The sequence below is a fragment of the Neomonachus schauinslandi genome, chromosome 12 (assembly GCF_002201575.2).
Source record: "Neomonachus schauinslandi chromosome 12, ASM220157v2, whole genome shotgun sequence".
Classification (NCBI taxonomy): domain Eukaryota; kingdom Metazoa; phylum Chordata; class Mammalia; order Carnivora; family Phocidae; genus Neomonachus; species Neomonachus schauinslandi.
Genome location: NC_058414.1, coordinates 46,614,199 through 46,637,574, shown reverse-complemented (window position 1 = coordinate 46,637,574; position 23,376 = coordinate 46,614,199). Strand labels below are relative to the sequence as shown.

Genomic DNA, 23,376 nt, shown 5'->3' with positions numbered 1-23,376 from the left:
GTGTAACCGAAAGTGTTGTGATTTTAAGATTATGAGTTTGAAAGAAATGGAGCGCAGTGCTGAATGTTGAAGGGCTTCAGAGAACAATTCTAAAAAAGCCTTTGGAGTTTAGTGATTTGGGTTATTTTCTCATGCTGTCATCTTTGTAGTAACTTTGATCTCTCATGAAAACTGTCAATGAAATATGTCCCAGTATTACTCAGAAAGGTCTTGAAACAAATGTATGACATGTTTTAAATGCAGAAATTTTAAGAATTACTGGAAAGATAAGGAAAAGCCAGGGACAAAACCAATAATTGTATCAAATTTTTATGTGTGAAGTTGCTTTAGTAAAGGAAATGCTCTAGTTCTTACTTTTTTAATTAGGTCAATATATTGTATGCAACTCACAAGCAAAAACAGGTGGTTTTGTTTGATTTATTTAAAAGATAATATTGGGATGCCTGGGTGGTTCAGTCAGTTAAGCAACCGACTCTTGGTGTAGGCTCAGGTCATGATCTCAGGGTCATGAGATCAAGTCCAACATCAGGCTCTGCGCTCAGCGCAGAGTCTGAAATTCTTTGGCCCTCCTTCTCTTTCCCCCTCTGCTCATCTGCCTGCTCACTCTCTCTCTCTTTCAAATAAATAAATAAATAAAATCTTAAAAAATAAATAAAAATAAATATATGCAGGTATTTAAAAATGTCACAACTTATGAAATCAGAAATCTGATACTTTTCTTACACCAAATTTCCAGTGCTGAGTCTTACATTAGCAAATCCAAATACAATGAAAAAAAAAGAATAAATATCATTGTTAAATATTTTCTGTCTGGCAGGTATTGGTTTGACTTTTTTACCAAACTGTTTTCTTACTTATTCCTTACCATAACTTCAAAGACAGAAAATAATTTTCCCAGAATCCCACTGCTTGCAAGTGACAGAGAAAATAAGGACTATTTGATTTAAAATCTCTAATTTGTGTGATTGTTTCACACTGAAAGTAAATGGTTGTTTCAAACTATGTCAAATAAAGTCAGAAATCAACATTGTGGGAAAATGAAATAGTATAACCTGAATCATTCATCATCATATGTAAACATTACACAAATTTGTTCATATATTTTAAGTTTTTATATAAATATTGATAATAATTGGCAATTTTCAAAGGAGAGATAAATTCTGGAAAGAAATGACTGTTAATATTATTGCAATGTATCACATAAGTTTTTATTTGAGATTCTAATATTTTTTATAATATTTACTTGTTGACACAGTCTTTTTAAGTATTCTCATAACCATCAATCTCTTCTACTTGGTTAATTAGTTGAAAGTTATTAACACCCACCGTCACATGATTATAAATACACATAAGTTTATGAATGCCAGAAATAACTTTAGATAGGCTTTTAGTCATTCCACCTTTTATTTATTTTTTTTAAAGATTTTATTTATTTATTTGAGAGAGAGAGAATGAGAGAGAGAACACCTGAGAGGGGATAGGGTCAGAGGACGAAGCAGACTCCCTGCCGAGCAGGAAGCCCGATGCGGGACTTGATCCAGGGACTCCAGGATCATGACCTGAGCCGAAGGCAGTCGCTCAACCAACTGAGCCACCCAGGCGCCCAGTCATTCCACCTTTTAAAGACATAGGCAGTGACTGTCGTCAAATGTCATATTTACCATAATATTTGGCTGAAGGCAGTTATTCTCTGTGTGTGTGTGATTTTTATATATGATCTATACTTGAGTCAGAGTCAAGGCTAGTTAGGAAAGGACTAAAACTCAACTTCTTATAATGGAACTGGAGTTTTGGAGACCATACAAATGTACTCTTTTTTTTTTTTTTAAATTCTGGATGTGGTTAACACAGTTATATCCATTTATTTATTGTGTATACTTTCTAAAACTAGATATTAAATCTCAATGTAAAGTTACACGAGCAAAGAGCTTCACTGTGACTCAAGATGACTGTCATCGCTGCTGAACTTTCTATTCTTTCTCTATCTTCAGTTGGAGGCACCAGAATAATCCAATTACCCAAGTCAAAAATCAGAGTCATTTGTGATCCTTTCCTCCCTCTTACAACTCAATCATTCAATGCATAATCAATCATCAAGGTCAGTATTTACCACTTAAATATTTAGTGAATGAAAACCTTCCTTTCTATCCATACTACTACTACTGTTCTAATACAGTTATTTTATTGCTCCCCAGTATTGAGCCTACCACATAATTCTTCCATACAGCATCCAAATGATTGTTCTAAAATGCAAATATGATGCCCTGTTTAAAACATTTCTGTGGTTTCTTTGTTTTCAAATCAAGTTTCATCTCCCTAATATGATTCCAAGCCTTTCCTTTTCAGACCCACTTGTGTAGAGTTAGAAAAAAAGAGTATGAGGACAGAATCCTAAGAAAAATCATTACTGAGGATACAGACAGAGGAGTAGCCTGCCAAGTAAACAGATAGATGGCCTGGAAAATAGGAGAAAAACCAGGACTTGGTCTGATTCAAGTCAGGGCAAATAGGAAGGAAGGAAAAGAAATAGAGGCAAAATTGCCAAGAGGTCAGGGATGTAATTTATAATGGATTGATAAATTACACTCCAAACTCTAGTTGTATAAGGAGTGAAAGTTAGTAGAGGAAGCCAAGAGACATAGCTAATACTTTTAAGTGGTGAAGTAGAAAGCCAGATTGCAGTGGATTAGAGAGTCAGAGGTAGAAGTGAAGTGAGAGATTCTAGTCAGTATTTTTAAGAAGTTGGAGTAAAAAGTGGAAAACAAAGTGCCAGTATTTTACAGGCACAGGAGTGTAAAGAGATTTTTGTTTACATTACTGATACCTAAACAGTTTCTATTGAGAGAGAGAGAGAGAAGATGAAGTGCAGGAGAGGACATAAACTCCTAATGTATTATGGTTCGTAAGAGATTTAGAAGGAGTATGATTCAAGCACAGGAGACCGGTGTTAGAATGAGGGAAGGGGGGGCACCTGGGTGGCTCAGTCGTTAAGCGTCTGCCTTCGGCTCGGGTCATGATCCCGGGGTCCTGGGATCGAGCCCCGCATCGGGCTCCCTGCTCAGCGGGAAACCTGCTTCTCCCTCTCCCACTCCCCCTGCTTGGGTTCCCTCTCTCGCTGTCTCTGTCAAATAAATAAATAAAAAAAAAAATCTTAAAAAAAAAAAAAAAAGAATGAGGGAAGGGAACCTCTGTTGTAACAGATGAAAGAACAGGGTGTGTTTGAAAACAGTTATGTGTTAGGTTTGGTGACTGGGTATTGGCAAGTCCCTTAGTTTAGCTTTGTACATGTGCACTCGTGTGCATGCACATGTGTGTGTGTGTGTGTGTGTGTGTGTGTAGGAGATGAGGCCACCTGCACAGATGTGAGAAAAGTAAGAATGTCTATTATGTCCAAAAGATCAAAGTCTGTATGTGAAACTCTCTTGGCCAACTAGTGTGGAGAGGGCTTGAGCAGATTCCAAGCCCAAATCAGAACCCAGTAAGATGCCATCAGTCAAAGATCAGACCTGGGGAGACATCAGGTTTACAACAACTGTAGAAAACTTTACTTTCAGTTCAGGCAGCTGGCCCACGTATTTGTCAAGCACAGGTTTGATTAGCACTCGTTATAAATACTCAGTTCTATTCTTAGGGGAATCTTCTTATGTTCTTTTTCTTGTAGGTAATTTCATCATGAAAAATAGGTGTTCATGGAAGAAAGGTTTCACAGAACAACAGTTTTAAGTATTTCAAAACTACTTAAAAAATAAAACGCCTCTGAATTGCTTATAAAGAAATAACCTCTGAAGTCCTATTTTGAATTTGAAGGATGACCCAAACAGAATCTTTCATCTGTATTCATATTCGCCTTGAACACAGCAACTCCTATAAACATTGTCTACTCCTAATCCCTAGCACCTCTAACCTCTTCACTTTAAACAGAACTCCCTAATTTCCCTTCCATTGTATTAACATGCTCATCTCTTCACTCTTATTCATGACACAACCCCACAAAGAGTTTTTTTCAATAAGTAGCCCTCTGCGGATTGTAATCCGTTTTTTTAAATTTTAATTTGTTTTGTTTTGTTTTGTTTTTATTGTGTAGAGAACACTAACATGAGATCTACCCTCTTAACAAAATTTTAAGTATACAGTGTAACATTTACTATAGGTACAGTGTTGTATAGCAGATCTCTGGAGTTTATTTATCTACTGTGACTGAAACTTCATTGCCTTTGATTAGTTACTCCCATATCTCCCTCTCCCCAGCCCTTGGCAACCACTATTCCACTTTTGGATTCTGTGAATTTGTCTTTTTTAGATACCTCATATAAGAGGTATAAATCCTTTTCTTCTAGTACTTTTCTCCAGAAAAAATCAAATCAGAAGATATCTGAACTTTGTTTTCATGGCAGATAGGGGAAGATAAAGATATTAAATGGGCAATCAGAGGAGGAAGAAGTTCTGAGTCCTGTGTTTTAATAATCGGTATTCTGTCACAAATATAGTTGTATATAACATTTAAGGGTTATATGTCTTAACAACTTGCCACTATGATAAATCATTTGTAGAACACAGAGTACTGAATCATGTGTAATTTGATATTTGTAATTTGATGATATTTAGGAATTTAAGATTTTGTTGCTCTTCCTGTTATGGACTTTGGGGAACACTTCACGGGAGTTCATGATTTGTATAAGGCAGAGAGTAATGTTTCTAATATCCATTACTTCTGTGCATCTGTGTCATCTGTATTAACGGATGTGACCACTGTATTTACTTCAAATGAGCCACAATGCAAGATACTTTTCCTTCATAAGGATTAGGCCTTTACTTTTAGGTTGGAAAACATCACCAAGTAGTTTGAATGTTAGTGAAGCAGTGCTTGATATATGCTCTTTGATTGTTATTTATAGATTTTCCCCTAAGTCTCTGAGCTAGAACCTTCACCTCTGCCCCAGACTTTTGCTCACCCGTCACTCCCCAACAGGGCTGCTCCCTTGTCCAGTACATAAAACCTGTTGAGGTGATTGTTCCTTTCTCTTGCTGCCCATAGGAAGATTCTTAATAGACTAGTTACAGCCTTCTTTGGGGATAGTAAAAGCAGACCAACAGGAACAAGTTTTCCTTATAAGTTTAATTTTTTTCTAGATATTGAGTAGATTTTAATTTTATATTACATTAGAAGCAATGTAATTTTATATCTGAAGTCTGCTGCAAATTCACTTACCAGTATTATTCATTCATGAGAATGATATCATAGCTCTTTGTCCTCTTTAAAGTACTAGTTTACTGATGTGAGAGTTCTCTGTGGTCACTTTGTATGATGTTCTTTGTAGCATTGAGGCATGAGGTTACCTTTGTTGAAGAATTTTGAATTCAAGTTCTTCTTAAGTAAATTAGGAGTCTGATTATGGTCTCAAGCTACTGACTTACTGATTTCATTTTTTTAAGGACTATGATTACAGGAAAGTACACTCAAAATTGTATTTACTCTGGAGAATAAAGAATAAGTACAACTGCTATTTATTATTTAATGAGAACCAATCAACATTATTTTGTTTTCTAATATTACCTAGGAAATATATCATTAATTAAATGAAACCTACCATTAGATTGTGAATAGAATTATTGATGCAAGCAGCTTCTCCTGATTTTCTGAGTAATATTAGTTGTTTTAGGAAATATGGGTTATTAATGGCATTAACAGCAATTGATGTTGGAATACCTTAGATACAAGACCATTGTAAAAATGAATATTAAGTGAACTGACTGTATTGCAGGGATAAATAAGGAAGTCATACCCTGTGTTAGGCAAGCTTCATAACCTCAGGAAAGCTCCTTAAGCCCAGAAAGACTTTTTTTCCCCCTAAAATAAAGATATTATATCTGCCCTGTTTCTGTCAAAAAAGGTCAGATATCTAATTTAGCAATAGTAACGAGGTCAACATATATAATTTGCAAGAAAACCCTTTAGAAATCACAGAGCTCTCTACAAAAATACAAAGTTTTGTAGTTTTAACCATGAAGAAAAGTAATCGAGTAGAATATTTCTCAGAAAACACCATTACAGAATTCGCAGACTCTGTATCTTAATGTTTTCAGAGGAATGAGACGCTAAGGAGGTGATCACCTATGTTTCAGTGAAGATTGGGTTTGGCTGAACAGAACAATAACCAAGTTACAAGTCAGGTGCTTCTTGTCTGAGCTTTCTTCATCTGTAGGAAGTCGTCTCGGCCATCAAGATGTTTGATAGGACTGCACATTTTTTTTTTTTTTTTTTTTGGCCTCCATCAGTTCTCAGCAATAGCTTTTATTCTTATTTTTTCAAGTTATCTGCTATACCTTTTAGGTATTATATCCATATGCTTGTGAGTATGGTAGTGATGATGGAGGTCGAAGGTGGAAAGGAATTTTATCTAGATCACCTTTCCTAGCTACAAAAGAACTCTGGGGGATTTAGGGTTTGGTTGCTTGGTTGTTTGCTTGTTGATTAGCTTGGTACATGGCAGCCCAGATGAAGTAAGAGTTCTTTTGGTTGGAAAGAGGAAGGAAATAGGTATTGGAAGGTAACAAGCAGCACCTGCCACAGCCCAGTTTTACCCTATAAATGCCTTTTGTAGGTATGCAGTTCTCGGAAAGAAATATTTTCTAAAAACATGAGGAACTCTTCCTAAGGGACTTTCCTATGTGTGTATTTAGGAGGACAAAGAATGAGGACAGACAGATAGGAGGAGAAGGTGGAGGGATGGAAGTGGGAGAAGGAATAGGCAAATGCAGTGTGGAGAATGCAGTGTAGTGTGATATTCCTCAGTGATTTTCCCCCTAAGATGAAGCAAATAAATAGATCATGTGGGATCACTCTGAGATACCTTATTGAAATCAACCAAACCAGTAGTATCAATTGTTGTTCAGACACAAAGGATATATGGTCCTAGTTGGAAACCATTCCTGTAATAAAGCTAGAGTTATTTTTGAAGGAATTTTTAAGATATGGCCTTTAAAGCAATAGACTATAGGACTATAAACTATTTATGTATAGACACATATGTTCTGGTGTATGTTTGGCTACTCCAACTTGATGAGTTATGTAGAGTTATATAAACCAATGAACCTTCCATTTTTTTCTCTACAGTAGTACTTACCTTATAGATTTAAATGGGATAAAGATGATATAATTGCACCTTATCCTTAATACCAGTGATCATCCTACTGTAATGTGGCTTTATGAATATTCTATAGAGATCCGTATTTTTATACTTTTTCCATACAAATTATTTTGGGTTCTAATAAACTGTCCATCTCCCTGCCCCAATGTGGTATTCCAGTCTCTGCTTTCCCTCCCACCCTTGTCTCACATATGCAGGCTTCTCTTCACCCTCACCTTTGAGACCTACTCCCATTTCTACTTACAGAGAGTAAATAGAACTTCTTCTGTTTTCTTCAGTCTCAGTTCTCTCCCCACTCTGCTCTACCTCAGCCCCCATGCCTACTTGTTTCACCACTCTTCCTTCACCCCATTTTATTCAGTTTACTGGTGGCTGTCATACCACCTTGGTCATTGCCAACACAGTTTAATGACTGGCAGTCACACAGCAGGTGTCAACTTTATTTTGCAAATGCAAGAAATATGCCTTTTCAGGTATTATGGAAAATGCTATTCACATTTCAACCCCCTGGGTATTCAAACACAAGACTTTCTTTGCACATGTGCTGAAATTACATCAAAGCAGTGAATACATTTGCAGGTTGTATCAGATTGAATGAGTACTGTAATGACCAAGTCAACCTCAGACATAAATGTAGTTGATGGATTCAACCTTTATGTTTTAACTGAAAAAGATATCTTGATTATTGAAGATAATAAATAATCAACAAAATACCCAAGGTTTCTAGAAACTAAAACAGAGCTAAGGATCTAGTTTACTGTGAAAAAATACTTCAGTATTTAAGGTCATATACTTGTTAATTTTTTCCCAAATTGGGAAAGAAGAATGCAAATTATAAGAATTCTACTCTGCAGAGATTAAAAAAAATTTAACAACCAACACATTATTCAATATTCAGTGGACACTAGCAGAATTTGTGAAATAGTCTAGGCATTTGGTCATCTTTGCAAAGTTTTTTTGTAAATATTTTCTAGTCAGGTGATACATAAAGAAGCAGATCAGTTCTTTGTTAAGGTGCCATCAGTTTGTTTCTTCTTCTCTTAGACTAGTAGTTTTTATTTGCCCATTACCTGAGCAATGGAATAATACCTTTCTTGTTTTGTTTACTGTCAGGCTTTGCGCCAAGGAGTAAAACTCCTTACAAAAATGATCCTTGATAAATGGTCTTAGTATTAACCTGATGAGGGAGATATGGGCTGTTTCCATTTTTCAGGTGAAGAAACATCAGTGTAGTGATGGCGTGAGTATAGGAAGTATTTGTCAGATCATAGAGATTGTAGAGCATGTGCTTTTAATTACTGTGCTCCCTGGCGAGGAGCAAGCCACTTTCTTTCTTGTTTGGGTAAATTGGACACTGTTTTGTGTCCTTAATGCCTTAACATCATGTGTAGCATTCCAGTTCCTCATTCCCGGGGGCCCTAGCCTGTTTTCATTGACTTTGGGCCTATCCTAGACCTTACATGTGAGAAAGGTATAGACTTCTCTCTTGTTAGGCATGGGAAGAGTATCTTTACATACTGGCTGATGTCCTCTGTAGACCCAAAGCAGGTCATTTTCATATGGGTTTGATTCCCTCTGCACCCTCTGAAGAGGAATGTCTGGTTTCCCTTTCCAGGACTACTCTGTAACACTAGTGTCTCTCCAGAATTTCAGCTTTATGTCGTGGTTTGAGTTGAGTTTTACTATGTGGAGAGTTTTACTATAGGCTAATTTAATCACTGCCTCACCAAAACTGTGAAATTTGAAAATCTTAAATTTTATTGTGCAGTCTTTTAAAATAATAATGTTGATTTAAATATTAGCTTTGGAAAGATTTCATTCCTTTTGATGGCTGCATAATATTCCATTGTATATACCACATTTGCAACGATGTGGATGGAACTGGAGGGTGTTATGCTGAGCGAAATAAGTCAATCTGAGAAAGACACGTATCATATGATCTCACTGATATGAGGAATTCTTAATCTCAGGAAACAAACTGAGGGTTGCTGGAGTGGGGGGTGGGGTGGGAGGGATGGGGTGACTGGGTGATAGACACTGGGGGGGTATGTATTACGGTGAGCGCTGTGAATTGTGTCAGACTGTTGAATCACAGATCTGTACCTCTGAAACAAATAATACATTGTATGTTAAAAAAAAAGAAGAAGAAGAAGATAGCAGGAGGGGAAGAATGAAGAGGGGAAATCAGAGGGGGAGACGAACCATGAGAGACGATGGACTCTGAGAAACAAACTGAGGGTTCTAGAGGGGAGGGGGGGTGGGAGGATGGGTTAGCCTGGTGATGGGTATTAAAGAGGGCACGTACTGAATGGAGCACTGGGTGTTACACTCAAACAATGAATCATGCAACCCTACATCAAAAACTAATGATGTAATGTATGGTGATTAACATAACATAATAATAAAAATAAATAAATATTAGCTTTGCTACTTAGGCACCAATTTGTCTATATTACTGCACACGTCTTTCTTTAGTTTTGGCCTTAGGCTTTTTAGAGAGGGAGCTCCTGATCTAATGATTTACTGTTACTAAATCTGTTATAAATTTGGCTTTCATGGATTTTCATGTAATTAAGATCTTCTTAGATTGTTCCACATTAGGAATAAAACTAAAATTATAAAGCAATTTATTTGAATTACACTTCATTCACTAATTATGTAGACTATACAGTTTGCTTCATTTGAGATTTCTAGGCCTCCAAATCTAGGAATTTTTAATCAAAAGGAGCACTTTGAGAGGAATGTAGTCTTTCTAATCCAATAAAAACAAGTTAGAATTTGTTTAGTAAAAAAAAAAATTGTATTTAAAGGAACATTTTGATCATAGAAATTATATAGTTGTGATAATAGTATATGTATACTAAGTTTATTCTTTTGATAAGTTTGTTCATGAAGCTTAAGGATAAGGTGAAGAAACTGTTCTAGAAGTTTTCTGATAGTTCTAATCCCAAATGTTATATGTTATAGAGTAAGAGTGAGATTTATTATTTAGGTTCTCTACTTGGCATGTCTCTTTAGATTCTCCGAGGTCAGATATTTTTTCCTTATGACTTGAACTAGTTTGCTTGGTTTCATGATCTCTCCTGTATAAAATATATTTAAACAACAGGAATTTTTAATGAGATTATTAAAATGTAAGTAGAATCTTCTCATTTTACTATGTAATTTTAAGTATGGGTTTTCTGTTTCAGAATTGAAACTCAAACTAATCATTTGTACATTTCGCTCTTGCCATAATCTCTTACAATTTTTAAAAAATTTTATAGGAGATGAAAATACAATATTTACATCCCAATAATATTTATTTATCAAAGATAATTGTCCTACTAGCTTTTGCTTTTGGAGTAAAATGGCCATCTAGGAATTATATATAATAAAATATTTAGCTTATAAAGATTATCTCAAAAGTTCATGTGCAAAATTTCTGAAATTCACTTGTAGGAGAACCCATAGACTATTTCAGCCTCTTTTGTGCTTCTTGGCCATATTCCATACCTGTATTGGCTTTGTTTAATCCACTTTGCTCGTCTAGGCTATGAGCAATATTTATGGTCAATTCTAGTTTTTAGATTCTAAGGCTCCATTTCTTTTCAAAATATGAAAGTTGAGATCAGTGAAACAGGAGGAAACTGCTAAGTTTCCTTAGCATGAAAGGTGTGTTCTTTATAGCAAGAAGTGAAAGTTAAGCGTTTGATATGATGCAAGAAGAAAGGAATAAAAAAAAAAATCTTAAGAACACTGAAAAGCACAACACAACAGTTTGAAGTGATTCACGGTAGCGCGAACAGCCCTTCCCACACTGAGGGCCATGGTGTGTCGCTATACAAGGTCTGTGAAACCTAGCAGGATAGCCCAAGCCATTAAGAGTAGCTTAAAGGTGCTGCTGTATATCAGTTTTATTGAGACAAGGGATTGATCAATTAAGCTTAACTAAGTTACATATATAGATATAATAAAATAGTTTTTAGCCCAAATTAGTTAAATTTAAAAGTTTGGTGTGTAACATATAGTGGAAATATATTTATATGGGACGCATCACTCTTTGATAAAGCCAGAAAAGTTTCTGTGTATACACTTCATTAATTAAGAGAGAGGGAGTGAGTGCATGCCGGGGTTGGGTGGTCATTTATCAAGAGACCCTTAGGAAGGTGGTAGCTTTACACTGAGAGAAGCTGCATCATCAGTGTCCTATAAAAAACTGATGATATACTAGGGGCGCCTGGGTGGCTCAGTCGGTTAAGCATCTGCCTTCAGCTCAGGTCATGATCTCAGGGTTCTGGGATCGAGCCCCGCATGAGGCTCCCTGCTTGATGGGGAGTCTACTTCTCTCTCTCCCTCTCCCTCTGTGTGCGCGCTCTCTCTCTCTCTCTAGTTCTTACTCTTTCTCAAATAAATGAATAGATTCTTAAAAAAACAAAACAAAAAAACAGATGATATACTCTAATCTGAGGAAGTGCATTATCCCAAATGGAAAGAAGTTTATTCTTGTTAAATGACTCTCAAAAAGTCTTTGGGAAGCTAAAAGGGTCATGCAGAATACTGGGATAAGTAAATGGAAGCTGTTACCACAACGAAGTCCTTCCAGACCATATGACAAGATAGTTACTAGACCCAGAAGGATAGAGTGACATATAGAAGACAGCTGAGAGAAAAAGACATCCAATGGCAACTGACTTTTCACTGAGGGAGCCAGGGATTTAATTACCCTAACTCACATGTCTCCTTCCCATCTCTAGCTGGGGCTCTCAACTGGCAAGGACAATTAGAAGCAAAAGAACAAGAGGAATCTGATAGCTATACAGGACACTGCCCAGTCAGAGAGCACAATGGAGAAGGGTAGAGAGAGGATCTAGATAAGCAAACAGAAGCAATCCAGAATAGAGGAATTACAGTCCTTAAGGTTCAATACTCAGAGCAGAATAAAAACCTATGTGTAAACAAACAATGAATCATGGAACACTTCATCTAAAACTAATGATGTAATGTATGGGGATTAACATAAGAATTAAAAAAAAAACCTATGTGTAAAAATATACAAGTCTAAGAAACATAAGCACCAAATATATGCAAAAGGATTGACAGCGTGGCTATTGTTATATCAACGAAAGTATCAATTAACTATAATATACAAGTGTATATGTGTATATAAAATATGCATTTAAAATGTTTAATTAGGGACGCCTGCGTGGTTCAGTCGGTTAAGCGTCTGCCTTCTGCTCAGGTCATGATCCTGGGGTCCTGGGATCGAGCCCCTCATTGGGCTCCCTGCTCCTTGGGAGCCTGCTTCTCCCTCTCCCACACCCCCTGCTTGTGTCCCCTTTCTCGCTGTCTCTCTCTCTCTCTGTCAAATAAATAAATAAAATCCCCCCAAAAATAAAGTAAAATGCTTAATTAAATAAAATAGTTATTACATGGTACCTGGAAATAAATACTAAACTTTATCATTTTAAAAAGCAAAACACCTGGAATAATTTGTGTTATTATTTCAAAAAATGAAACCAAAGTTGCCATCATTACCTAAAATCACCCTGTAAGTTTAGATGTATGCATTAAGAATAAAGTGTATACTGGGGTGCCTGGGTGGCTCAGATGGTTAAGCACCTGACTCCTGATTTCGGCTCAGGTCATGATCTCAGGATCATCAGATCGAGCGCCATGTGAGGGGATTGGGATTCTCTCTCTCTGAGCCGAAGGCAGACGCTTAACCGACTGAGCCACCCAGGAGCCCCTAGTATATCATCTGTTTTTTATGGAACACTGATGATGCAGCTTCTCTCAGTGCTGCATGATGAAGCTACCACCTTCCTAACGGTCTCTTGATAAATGGAAAAGAGAGTGGGAAGATGCTGATATGGGGACAGGCTTCATCTCACATGTAACCCCAAGTCTCGCTTCCATCTAGAACATGGACACACAGAGTGAGTGGCATGGCTTTCTCCAATTTGACCGAATACTTGGGAACAAAACAAAACAAAAGAGAATTATAAAATTTGAGAGTAGTAATTTAAACTAAAACTTAATTATAATTTTTGCCATCATCCAAGAGAAGGTAATTTAAAGAAATTTCTCTTAATTTAAAAAATTCATGAGAAGTCTGCTCGCAATGAAGCCAATGAAGACTTTGCAAAAGTCTCCTCATTGAAAGCTCTGCTTTTGAGCCTGCATCTACCATTCAGCAAATCTCATATCCTACCTCAGGGACTGGCTCTAAATGACTAACACCTGTCATCTTGCTCTCAGTAATGTATTTCTCTAAGTCTAAATTTTTAATTCTAGAAAAATGCCCTGGTTGTCCCAGGAGTATAATCAAAAGCTAGCTAACAGAAGTCCACTATGGGTTGCATCTGAAGTTTTCACAGCAGGATAAGTTGCAGATGTGCAACTCGATGCCTCAGAGTTCCTGGGGATTCACACACACACACACACACACACACCTCAAAAACCAATTCCAAGAGATAGTAAATGCCCTGTAATAGAGAAAAGTCCATGTGCTTCCACTGATGCTCAAGTTCAAAGATACTGTACCACTCCTCATATCCTCTAACTCCAACTCCATAAATCATTGCAACTCAGAATAGTATGCATCTGTGTCTTTCAGTAATTATCATGTTCTTCTGTAGGACTCACACTGGTAGTACTTTCCCCTGGTACTTGTTATTGTTACTGTGAATGGGATAATTTTCTATTACTTTGTTTCAATGTGTTTAATTCTACTAATTTTATACACTCTTTGTATGTCTGGACAGCTCCTTAAACCCTTAATTATGTGGATTTCATTTGATTCCTTTGGATTTTCTATATAGAATATTATGTCACCTATAAATAAGGATAGTTTTTCTCTTTCTTTATAATACATATATCTCTTTTTTATCTGTTGTATTTCTAAAGACCTCCAATGCCATGTTAAATAGATACTCAAGCAGGAGTATCTAGGGTTGAATTAAGTCTTTCCTGTAAAGGCAAGAAGCTCTACCTTTCTACGGTTTTGCTGTTTGTTTCATGCCCACTTTATGTAGTTGACATATAGAATTTGTGATGCCTATTTTCATCTTGTATTCTTTTTTGTTAAATTACAGATTCTGAACATCATGTTAAATGTAAAAAAATAATGCAATTGGAATTGAGAGAATAAAATAAGGATTCAGACAAAATTAAGATAATGCTTTCCTGAAACAAGCTATAAGGATAAATGATGTATAAATTTCCTGTGCCTGCTGTAACAAATTACCACAGACTTGGTGGCTTAAAACAACAGAAGTGTATTCTCTCACAGTGCAAGCGTCTGGAAGTCCAAATTTCATTTCCCTAGGCAGAAATCATGGTGTCAACAGGTTCATGGTCCTGGAAAGGCTTTAAGGGGGCATCTGTTCTTTGCCACTTCTGGCTTCTGGTGGCTGTCAGCCTTGCCTCATGTCTGGCTGCATCACTGAAATCTCTACCTGTATGGTCACATTGCCTCCTCCTCTTCTGTCTGTCAAATTTCCCTGTGTCTCTCTCTGATAAGGACACTTGTAAAGGCATTTAGGTCTTATTTAAATAATTCAGGATAATCTCCTCATTTCAAGATCTTTAATCACATTTGCTTTTTTTGTTTTTTGTTTTTTTTTAAAGATTTTATTTATTTATTTGAGACAGAGAATGAGAGAGAGAGAGAGAGCACATGAGGGGGGCGGGTCAGAGAGAGAAGCAGACTCCCTGCTGAGCAGGGAGCCCGATGCGGGACTCGATCCAGGGACTCCAGGATCATGACCTGAGCCGAAGACAGTCACTTAACCAACTGAGCCACCCAGGCACCCCCTTTAATCACATTTGTAAAAAGTTTACCATATAAGGTGACATTTTCAGGTTCCAGGGATTAAGGACAGATATATTTAGGGGCCGTCATTCATCCCACTAGTATCTGCCTGTTGTCCCTCATAGATTTATTCTGTCCCCCATGCAAAATATTTACACCTCATTTCAGTATCTTCCACATGTCTCAGTCCATTATATCAACTCAAGTCAAAAGGCCCATATCAATATCATCAGCTCCAAGTCCTAAACCTTACTGTATAAATTGTTGAAATCTGTTATAGGTAAGACTCAGCATATGATTCATACTGGGCAAATTTCTTCTCTATTGTGAGCCTGTGAAACTAGAAAACAAGTTATCTGTTTTCAAAATAGCATAGTAGAATAGTTAGACATTTCTTTTCCAAAAGAAAGAAAGTGTAAGGCAGAAAAGAATCATTGGTCCCAAGCAATATTAATCTTTAACTTGATCACATCTGCAAAAACTTTACCAAGTTCCAGTGATTAGAATCAATTTGGGTATTCTAGCCCAACCAAATATGAAAATGTAGTACAAAACTAGAATATTTAAAATAGTTTGCTGTAGTTCAGAAGTAACATATAGAGAGATAGAGGTGGAAATTTATTATAGAATTAACTGTATTCAAACAAAGAGGGAAAAGTAGATCATTAAACAAATTCTATTAGTATATATATAATATGTATAAATCTGAAATGATTCTAATAATACAGTGTAAATTATGAAGTTTTAAGGTAAAAGTATCCTGCTTAATTATGAAGAAGGCTGTTTCTGAAAATGACTCAAAACTCAAAAAAGGGTTGATATGTCTGAAATATAAAAATTCAGAACTCTACAAGGTAGACAAAAAAAAGTAAAAAAAAAGGGGGGGAAATATTTACAATTGCATGGCTTTCTCATTGCTAACAAAAAATATAAAAGACCTGAAGGCAATTACCTGTATTCACCTGTGAATTCCACAGCTTTTTCCTGTATGGTCTAGAAGGGTTCTAAAATCCATAATCCTGTTTTCTCGTTCATAAAATGCAGATAACAGTAGATAGCTCATAAAATTTTTCTGAAGATTAGGGGCACCTGGGTGGCTTAGTTGGTTAAGTGACTACTTTTGGCTCAGGTCATGATCCTGGAGTCCCTGGATCGAGTCCCGCATCGGGCTCCCTGCTCGGCAGGAAGTCTGCTTCTCCCTCTGATCCTAACCCCTCTCATGTGCTCTCTCTCATTCTCTCTCTCTCAAATAAATAAATAAAATCTTTAAAAAAAATTTGTGAAGATTAAATGAAATACTACATGTAAAGCTCTTAAAATAGTGCCTTAAGAGTAGTAAATACTTAATTATTACTAATTACTGTCATTATGTTATTAATATAAATAATTATTTTAATGTGCATAGACCAAATGGATAAAGGACTTGACTAGGTACTCCACAGAAAAATAAATATGGACAAAAGCATATGAAAAGATAATCTACTTCGGTAAACAATAAGGAAAATTTATTTAAACAATTATGATATATTGAATTTTTAATTTTTTTATTTAAAGTTTAGGTTAAGCAAAGAAAAAGATCATTATCAGTTTGACAGCTTAAATAAAGTTCTTCAAGGGAGATTCTAAGCATATAGTCTCTGAATATCTTTTTCACAGAAATTTAATAGAAAAAGAAGAATCCTTTAAAACCCTTGAGGCTATATGTAGGATGATTGTGTGAGGTGGGATTCCAGAGAGTGCTCATTGCTGAGAACATATAAGAGCTTCACAGATGAATGGCTGTGGTAGAGTAAGTCTCCACCAGAACTTTCATATCTTATATTTTCATCAGAATTGACTCCTCTAGTGAAGCAGATGGTGCCGGCTCAAATGGTTAAGGCTAAGCAAGGATACCACTGCATATTTATTAGAATGATAAAATTTTTAAAAATTGCCAAGGGTTGTTGTGGATGTGGAATGTTGGTAAAGATGTGGACTAACTGGAACTCTCGAAAATTACTGGTAGAAATGCAAAGTGGTACAATTACTCTGAAAAATAATGTAGTTTTTTATAAAGTTATATTTAAACTTTATCATACAGCTGGCAGTCTCAATCCTAGGTATTTACTCAAAAGATGTAATCACATATGTCTATGAAAGGAATTGTGTTCAGAAGTTCATAGCAGTTTTACTCATAAAAAGACAAATGCCAACAATTAGTAAGTAAACATATTGTGATATATCTATTAAATTGAATACTGACAAACCACTGATACTGGAACAAATGGCTGAATCCTAAAAGTATTACAATAAGTGAAGAAAGCCTGACATTAAAATAGTACTTTTAAATTCCATTTACAGGAATTTTTAGAAAGGAAATCTATGGTGAGAGAAAGCACATCAGTGTCTTTTGAGGGTGGTGGTGGGGATATGTGTAAGTATAAAAGTATATAAATGCAGAGGGCATTAGGGAACTTTTTGGGGTGGTGCAAATTTTCTCTATCATGTTTGTGAAAGTGGTTATTGTATACCTTTGTTCAAACTCACTGAATGGTACACTTAAAATTGATGAATTTTATGGTATGTAAATAATACCTCAAAAAATCCACTGGAAATATTTAGTAGAGTTTGTTATAGGTACAGTATCTCAGCACTTATAGAGTATTTTCTCAATTTAAAATGTTATGATCCAAAAAAAAAGTTATGATCCACAGAAATAGTCAAAAATTTTAAATTAATAACTTAAAATGCAACTTTGGAGATTTAGAGTGACTTTATTTTTTAAAAAATAAAATAATAAGCCCTTATAGGAAAAGAAGAATCACTCATCAGAAAAATAACAGTGACAGCTAAGAAGCTGATTCTCTGATATATGAATATTTTGTATATTGTGTGTGTGTGTGTGTGTGTGTGTGTGTATATATATAAATTAGTACTTTCTGCTGCTTAGAAAATTAACATGATATTTAAATTTGTTTTGCTTTAATAAAGATGGGTATATTTTATTTTTATTTCTTAAATCTGATTTTGTTTTAAATTAATTTAAAATAAAAGTATTTTATATTTCAGGAAATAATAAAACCAATTTGAGAGTCATTAAATACATATTTCAAAATTATGCAATGTAACCATGTTTTAGCATTCCCTTTTACTTTCAATAAAATTCTGATGTGGCTATAAAATATATGAACACCTCAGCTATACAAAATAATCTCAAAAAATCTCACCAAAATACTGTAATGGAGTATCATTTACCTTTATTAAAGATAAGGAAGCTGTGACTTACAGTAAATAATTGCCTCAAAGTTACAAGTCTTGGAAGTAAAAGTCTGTCTAAATTTAAAGTTTGTCCATTCTCGGGTATGGAAGTTATGTTGGTTAATTTTTGTCCCTTAAGAGTGTGGTACATAGAGAGAGAAAGGGCAAAATTTATGTAAAAACCTGACACTATTTTATCTTTTTCTTATTTGGTCTCCTATTAGGGAGTCCTAAGTGTCTCTGAAATATGGCTGCTGGATAAGTTTACAGTGTTTGGCAGTTCTCTTTTAAGCCTCTTGGGGTTATGCCAAAGGGACAGGATCCCATGGGAATTTGGTCTGAATTCTCATCCAAATGAACACCTGCTGTCATTGTGTCTTATCAATCCTGTAGTTAGCAATGCCAACTCTCTCTTTGTGGTGAAACCCATTCAACACATGGAAAAGGCATGCCAGTGTTCCTCACTAGTTTTTATTTATCCCCTCTTTTACCACATAATCCATTGCCCAAGTATCTTGGAGATAGAACTAACATTCAGTCTATCCTTGGCTATTTGGTGTTCTATATTTCTGGGAGTTTACTCAATTATAGTCCAGTCTAATTAAATGATCTTCTTCAGATACTCTCTTTTCTTCTCCTTTCCCTTTTCCCTCCTTTCTTCTTTCCCCCTCTCTGTCCTTTTTATGTTGCTTTGAAAAGGAAGAGATCTGTTATTGCAAAAATAGATGCTCGTGAAGCAAATTAATCTACACAGTCTATTTTTAAAAGTCTCAGTTCTCTATGTTAGCAGGAACAAATAATTCAAGCGGAAGCAAGTTTAATGATAGTCTCCCTATGGATAACCAATATTGACCGTCCATTCTTAGGACTTGAATCATATTCCTTTGCTTTTTGTTCAGTTGGTCTGCTGGATGTATGCATTTAATTATAAGGTATTACAAATTGATTTTGAACCAGATTAGGGATAAAGTCAAAATAAATGGTTTTAAAAAATTAATGATCAAGGCACATAATATATCATAAATAGCCCAGCTCACATTTTTATCTATAATTTCATACCACAATAAGACAACATTCTAAGATAGAATATATTTATGACTTATTAGTGAGAATTAAAAAAAAAGGAAGAAACTCTGTGACTGGATTTGAGAGCTATTGAACCAATAAAAGTGAACCATCTTTTTTTTTTTTTTTTTAAGATTTTATTTATTTATTTGAGACAGAGCGAATGAGAGACAGAGAGCATGAGAGGGAGGAGGGTCAGAGGGAGAAGCAGACTCCCTGCCGAGCAGGGAGCCCGATGCGGGACTCGATCCCGGGACTCCAGGATCATGACCTGAGCCGAAGGCAGTCGCTAAACCAACTGAGCCACCCAGGCACCCGTGAACCATCTTGATATTCCTACTTCTTAGCAAACCAGGAAGTTGATCATGTATATATAACAAAGATAGAATATCAAACCATACAGGGTTTTTTTGGTAACTTTTTAAGAAGTGTTTCTATGTACACCTGTCTGTATCTTTGTGTCCTTTTCTCTTGTGGATTAATTCAATCACTTAATGATTTTGAGAGGATAAAATGTACGGGAAAAATTGTAGTGCTATTACAGCTTTATCTTGTAGGGAAAGCAACTCAGTCTGCCATCTGCAGTGGGCATTGGTCCCTCTCTTGTTGTGCCTCATGCTTTGTTATGCATGAGTAAGCACATTAGCCTTTTCATTTCATTCATTAGACTTTTAATCCTTGATTAGTGTTTTCTAGATTCTCTCAAATACACAACTTCTTTATTTCCTTTGTGTTTGGTTTTTCTTTTTTTTTTTTTTTATCTGCACTATGAAACAAAATTAACAGTTAATCGCAACAATAGCCCTGTTTCTACTGAGATGACTGGTAAATATATTAGTTTCTCATTGTGGCATGATTAATCATGTGTAGATGAAGAATGGGAAAATATATTCTTGCTTGGAATATAACAAGGGCAACTGTTTAAAGTCAGCAAGGACAGTCTTTATGTTTGAAAAGCTTGAATCACAATATTCCACCAGTCTCCCATGCTCAGTGTGATTCTGTCTCATAGGAACTCTGAGTGGATTTCTTAAAAGAAAGAAATCCATTAGGGTTCATAACTGGTGCATTTGGAGTCTCCGAGCCTAGTTACACTTATCATCAATTTTCCAGAAATAATTTTTTTTCTCTTTGTTGCTTTTTTTTCTCCATTAAGCAAGATAAGATATGTCAGAAAGTTGCTTGTGAACAGTTAATAATTACACATTCAAGACACTCTTAGCAAACTCTGAAGTCCTGTAATATATTTAACTTTTTTATATATGCACCCTCACACTATCTTTTTACTCATAATTAATCTCACAGGACTAGAGAGTACTCCACCTGATTACTCCTCTACTTAGGCCATTCTTCCAGCTACGTGTAACAATATTTTCAACTACTTTTAATATTTATGTTCATAGACACTCTCTTAAACATACTTTGATCATGAGGCCAAAATCAGGTAGTAAAGGAGATACATAAATTAAATAGAAATCAGTTCCTAGAAGTCAATATGACAAGTAACCAGTGGTGAAATGATGACGTAAATCACACTTACACTGAATTTGTATAGATTACTCATTTTTGCCTAATTTCAGAATATCTTCTGGGCAGTGATAGTGTTAAGAAAGAGTTACTTTAAAAATATTATTAGTTAATTTTTGTCTTTTAATCTTTCTTTCCACAAGATAGTAGGATCATAAACTGCCTCATTTTACTTTTCTATTTCTCTCCTTAGGATGCTTCCATTGCACACAGATTCCACATCATGAGAGAAAAACACCCAGAAAAATTCAACAGTAGGTAAGGTAACAAATGATAAAATTATAATTGTGGTTGCTGTTGATGAATTATGTCATGAAAAGGATCACTATATGGTATAAAACATTTTACATATAATGGCTGAATAACATTAGGGGTGTATGTAAATATTGGGACAAAAGTGTAAATGAATTTAATTTTTCCTCTGGTTTTAACGAAACTACACTGCGGAATGCAATTGTGATCTCTAGTCCATTCTCATGTTGAAAAGAAGAATTTCAAGTATATAAGGTGAAAATAATAAGATACATGGGAAGTCTTTACATGGCTAGGGGTATAAGGGGTGATCATCCTAAATCCCAAAGAAAAACATGGGACTGTGATTTGATAATGCTGAGTAACTGTGTATTACAAAGGCATCAGGTAAGCCCTGGCATCTCTGTACCGTCTGTCCAGTATTGGCCTCAACCAAATGGAAAATAAACCAGAGAATTATCAATGCTAACATAAACTAATTTTAAAGATTTATTCTTTAAGGAGAAGAGCCTTGACAATTAGAATTAGTTCTGCTACTATAGTAATACACATTTTTCCCTTCTAAATGTAGATGTTGACTTTTTTGGATATTCAAGGATATAGGGGAAGGTTTGGTTTTGTATCTTTCCCATTTCTAGACAGAAACAGGGCTATTTTCCCTTGACCCCCCTAGAAATATGAGACAGAAGAAGTGAATCATCTTTGCTTCAATTATACCCATTTCTACTATGTTCATTTCACAAAGTTACAAAATCATAATCTGTCTTTCTATGCAGATATTTGGATGATTTATATATTAATGTTCAAAGCCCAAGTCTCTATAGTCCCTGTGTTTGGCTAGTTTAACAACCCTGGAAATCATAAATCATGATATTATGTTTTGCCTTTTCTCTCATAGTTCAGCCAGGTACAATTTTGGTTTAAAGAAAATGGAAGAAATGTACATATGAGTATGTACATGTGCACATCGTATCTTCAGAGGAATTCACCAAAATCTCTTAACTCTGGTTCCTCCTGGAAAAGGAAACTAAATAGTTGAGGTGGAGACTAAATTTTTACTGTATACTTTTTTTGTGTGAATTTTGTGCCATGTGTATTATAAAATTTAGTAGTGATCTCATTAAAATTTTGTACCTGTAAGTTTTCTTTGCATGTAGAATAGACATTTTCATTTTACAAGATTTAATTTTTCATGAGATATATGAAAATAAATTGATCTAACAATGAAATCATATTCACCTTATAGTAGATTTCAACACATATTAATATACCTTGAATGTCCTGAAAATGAACATATTTGTTAATGTACATAAAACCTTATTACAAAATCTAGCCTATGCTTACTCAAATGCTATCCCATGCAGCATTCATATGTTGATATTCATATGTTAAAATAGATTTCAAACAAAAAAATAATTGTTGTTTGAGAATGAGGCATGCAGTGTCCCCCATCCAGGAGTTTCACAATTTAAAAGCCCATTAAGACTTTAAGAAATACCTGGGGAAATAAACTTTGTTAATTTTTTTTTTAAAGATTTTATTTATTTATTTGAGACAGAGAGAATGAGAGAGACAGAGAGCACATGAGAGGGGGGAGGGTCAGAGGGAGAAGCGGGCTCCCTGCTCAGCAGGGAGCCCGATGCGGGACTCGATCCCGGGACTCCAGGATCATGACCTGAGCCGAAGGCAGTCGCTTAACCAACTGAGCCACCCAGGCGCCCAAACTTTGTTAGTGTTTAAGGCATTTTTGTTCCAAACTTAGCAGAGAGAGAGAAAGGGAGAAACAGAAGAGATGAGGGCAGAGGGAAGAAAGGAGAATTAAAAGTATAGAGAAAGTGTATCAATATATTTATGTGATAATCAAATTGACATACTATATATAAGAATGCCAATATTTATGATCCTCTCTCAAGTGTCCGAGGTTAATGCAATCTGTTCTCCAGAATAATTTTAATTCTTCTTAATAAGACTTCTGTTGTTCACATATATATATATATACTTATTTTTTTATTATTGATTGCAGTACTAATTTATGACATTCCTTACTGCCCAATGTGTGGTTAAATAGTATGTACAGCAAAGTGTGTGTACATCCTAATGTATTTAAAAGGTGTAAAACTACATCCTATTGAAGCTTATTTGTAAATTTGAGGGATGAATAAACCTTGCATAGTTTAAAAGGAATATTTCATTTGGAACAGTGATAATATAGAAAACACCTTTTAAATTCACACCTCACATGTTTCTCCTGTGAGTTCCAAGAATGCCAGGTATATAGTAGATGCTCAGTGTATTATCTGTTTTTCAGTTAACAGCTCTAAAATTGCATATATTACCAGGTCAGTTAGGCAT

General features: G+C 35.4%; 1 protein-coding gene across 6 annotated transcripts in view; it reads left to right on the top strand.

The window, feature by feature from the left end:
• Window positions 1-23,376, top strand: part of DGKB (diacylglycerol kinase beta) — a 666,176-nt gene that overhangs the window by 314,169 nt on the left and 328,631 nt on the right. For all 6 annotated transcript variants that reach the window (XM_021689586.1, XM_021689590.1, XM_021689588.1 and 3 more), the window contains one exon: window positions 20,966-21,030. In XM_021689586.1, the coding sequence (XP_021545261.1) occupies window positions 20,966-21,030 (65 nt within the window). The remainder of the gene's footprint in view (window positions 1-20,965; window positions 21,031-23,376) is intronic.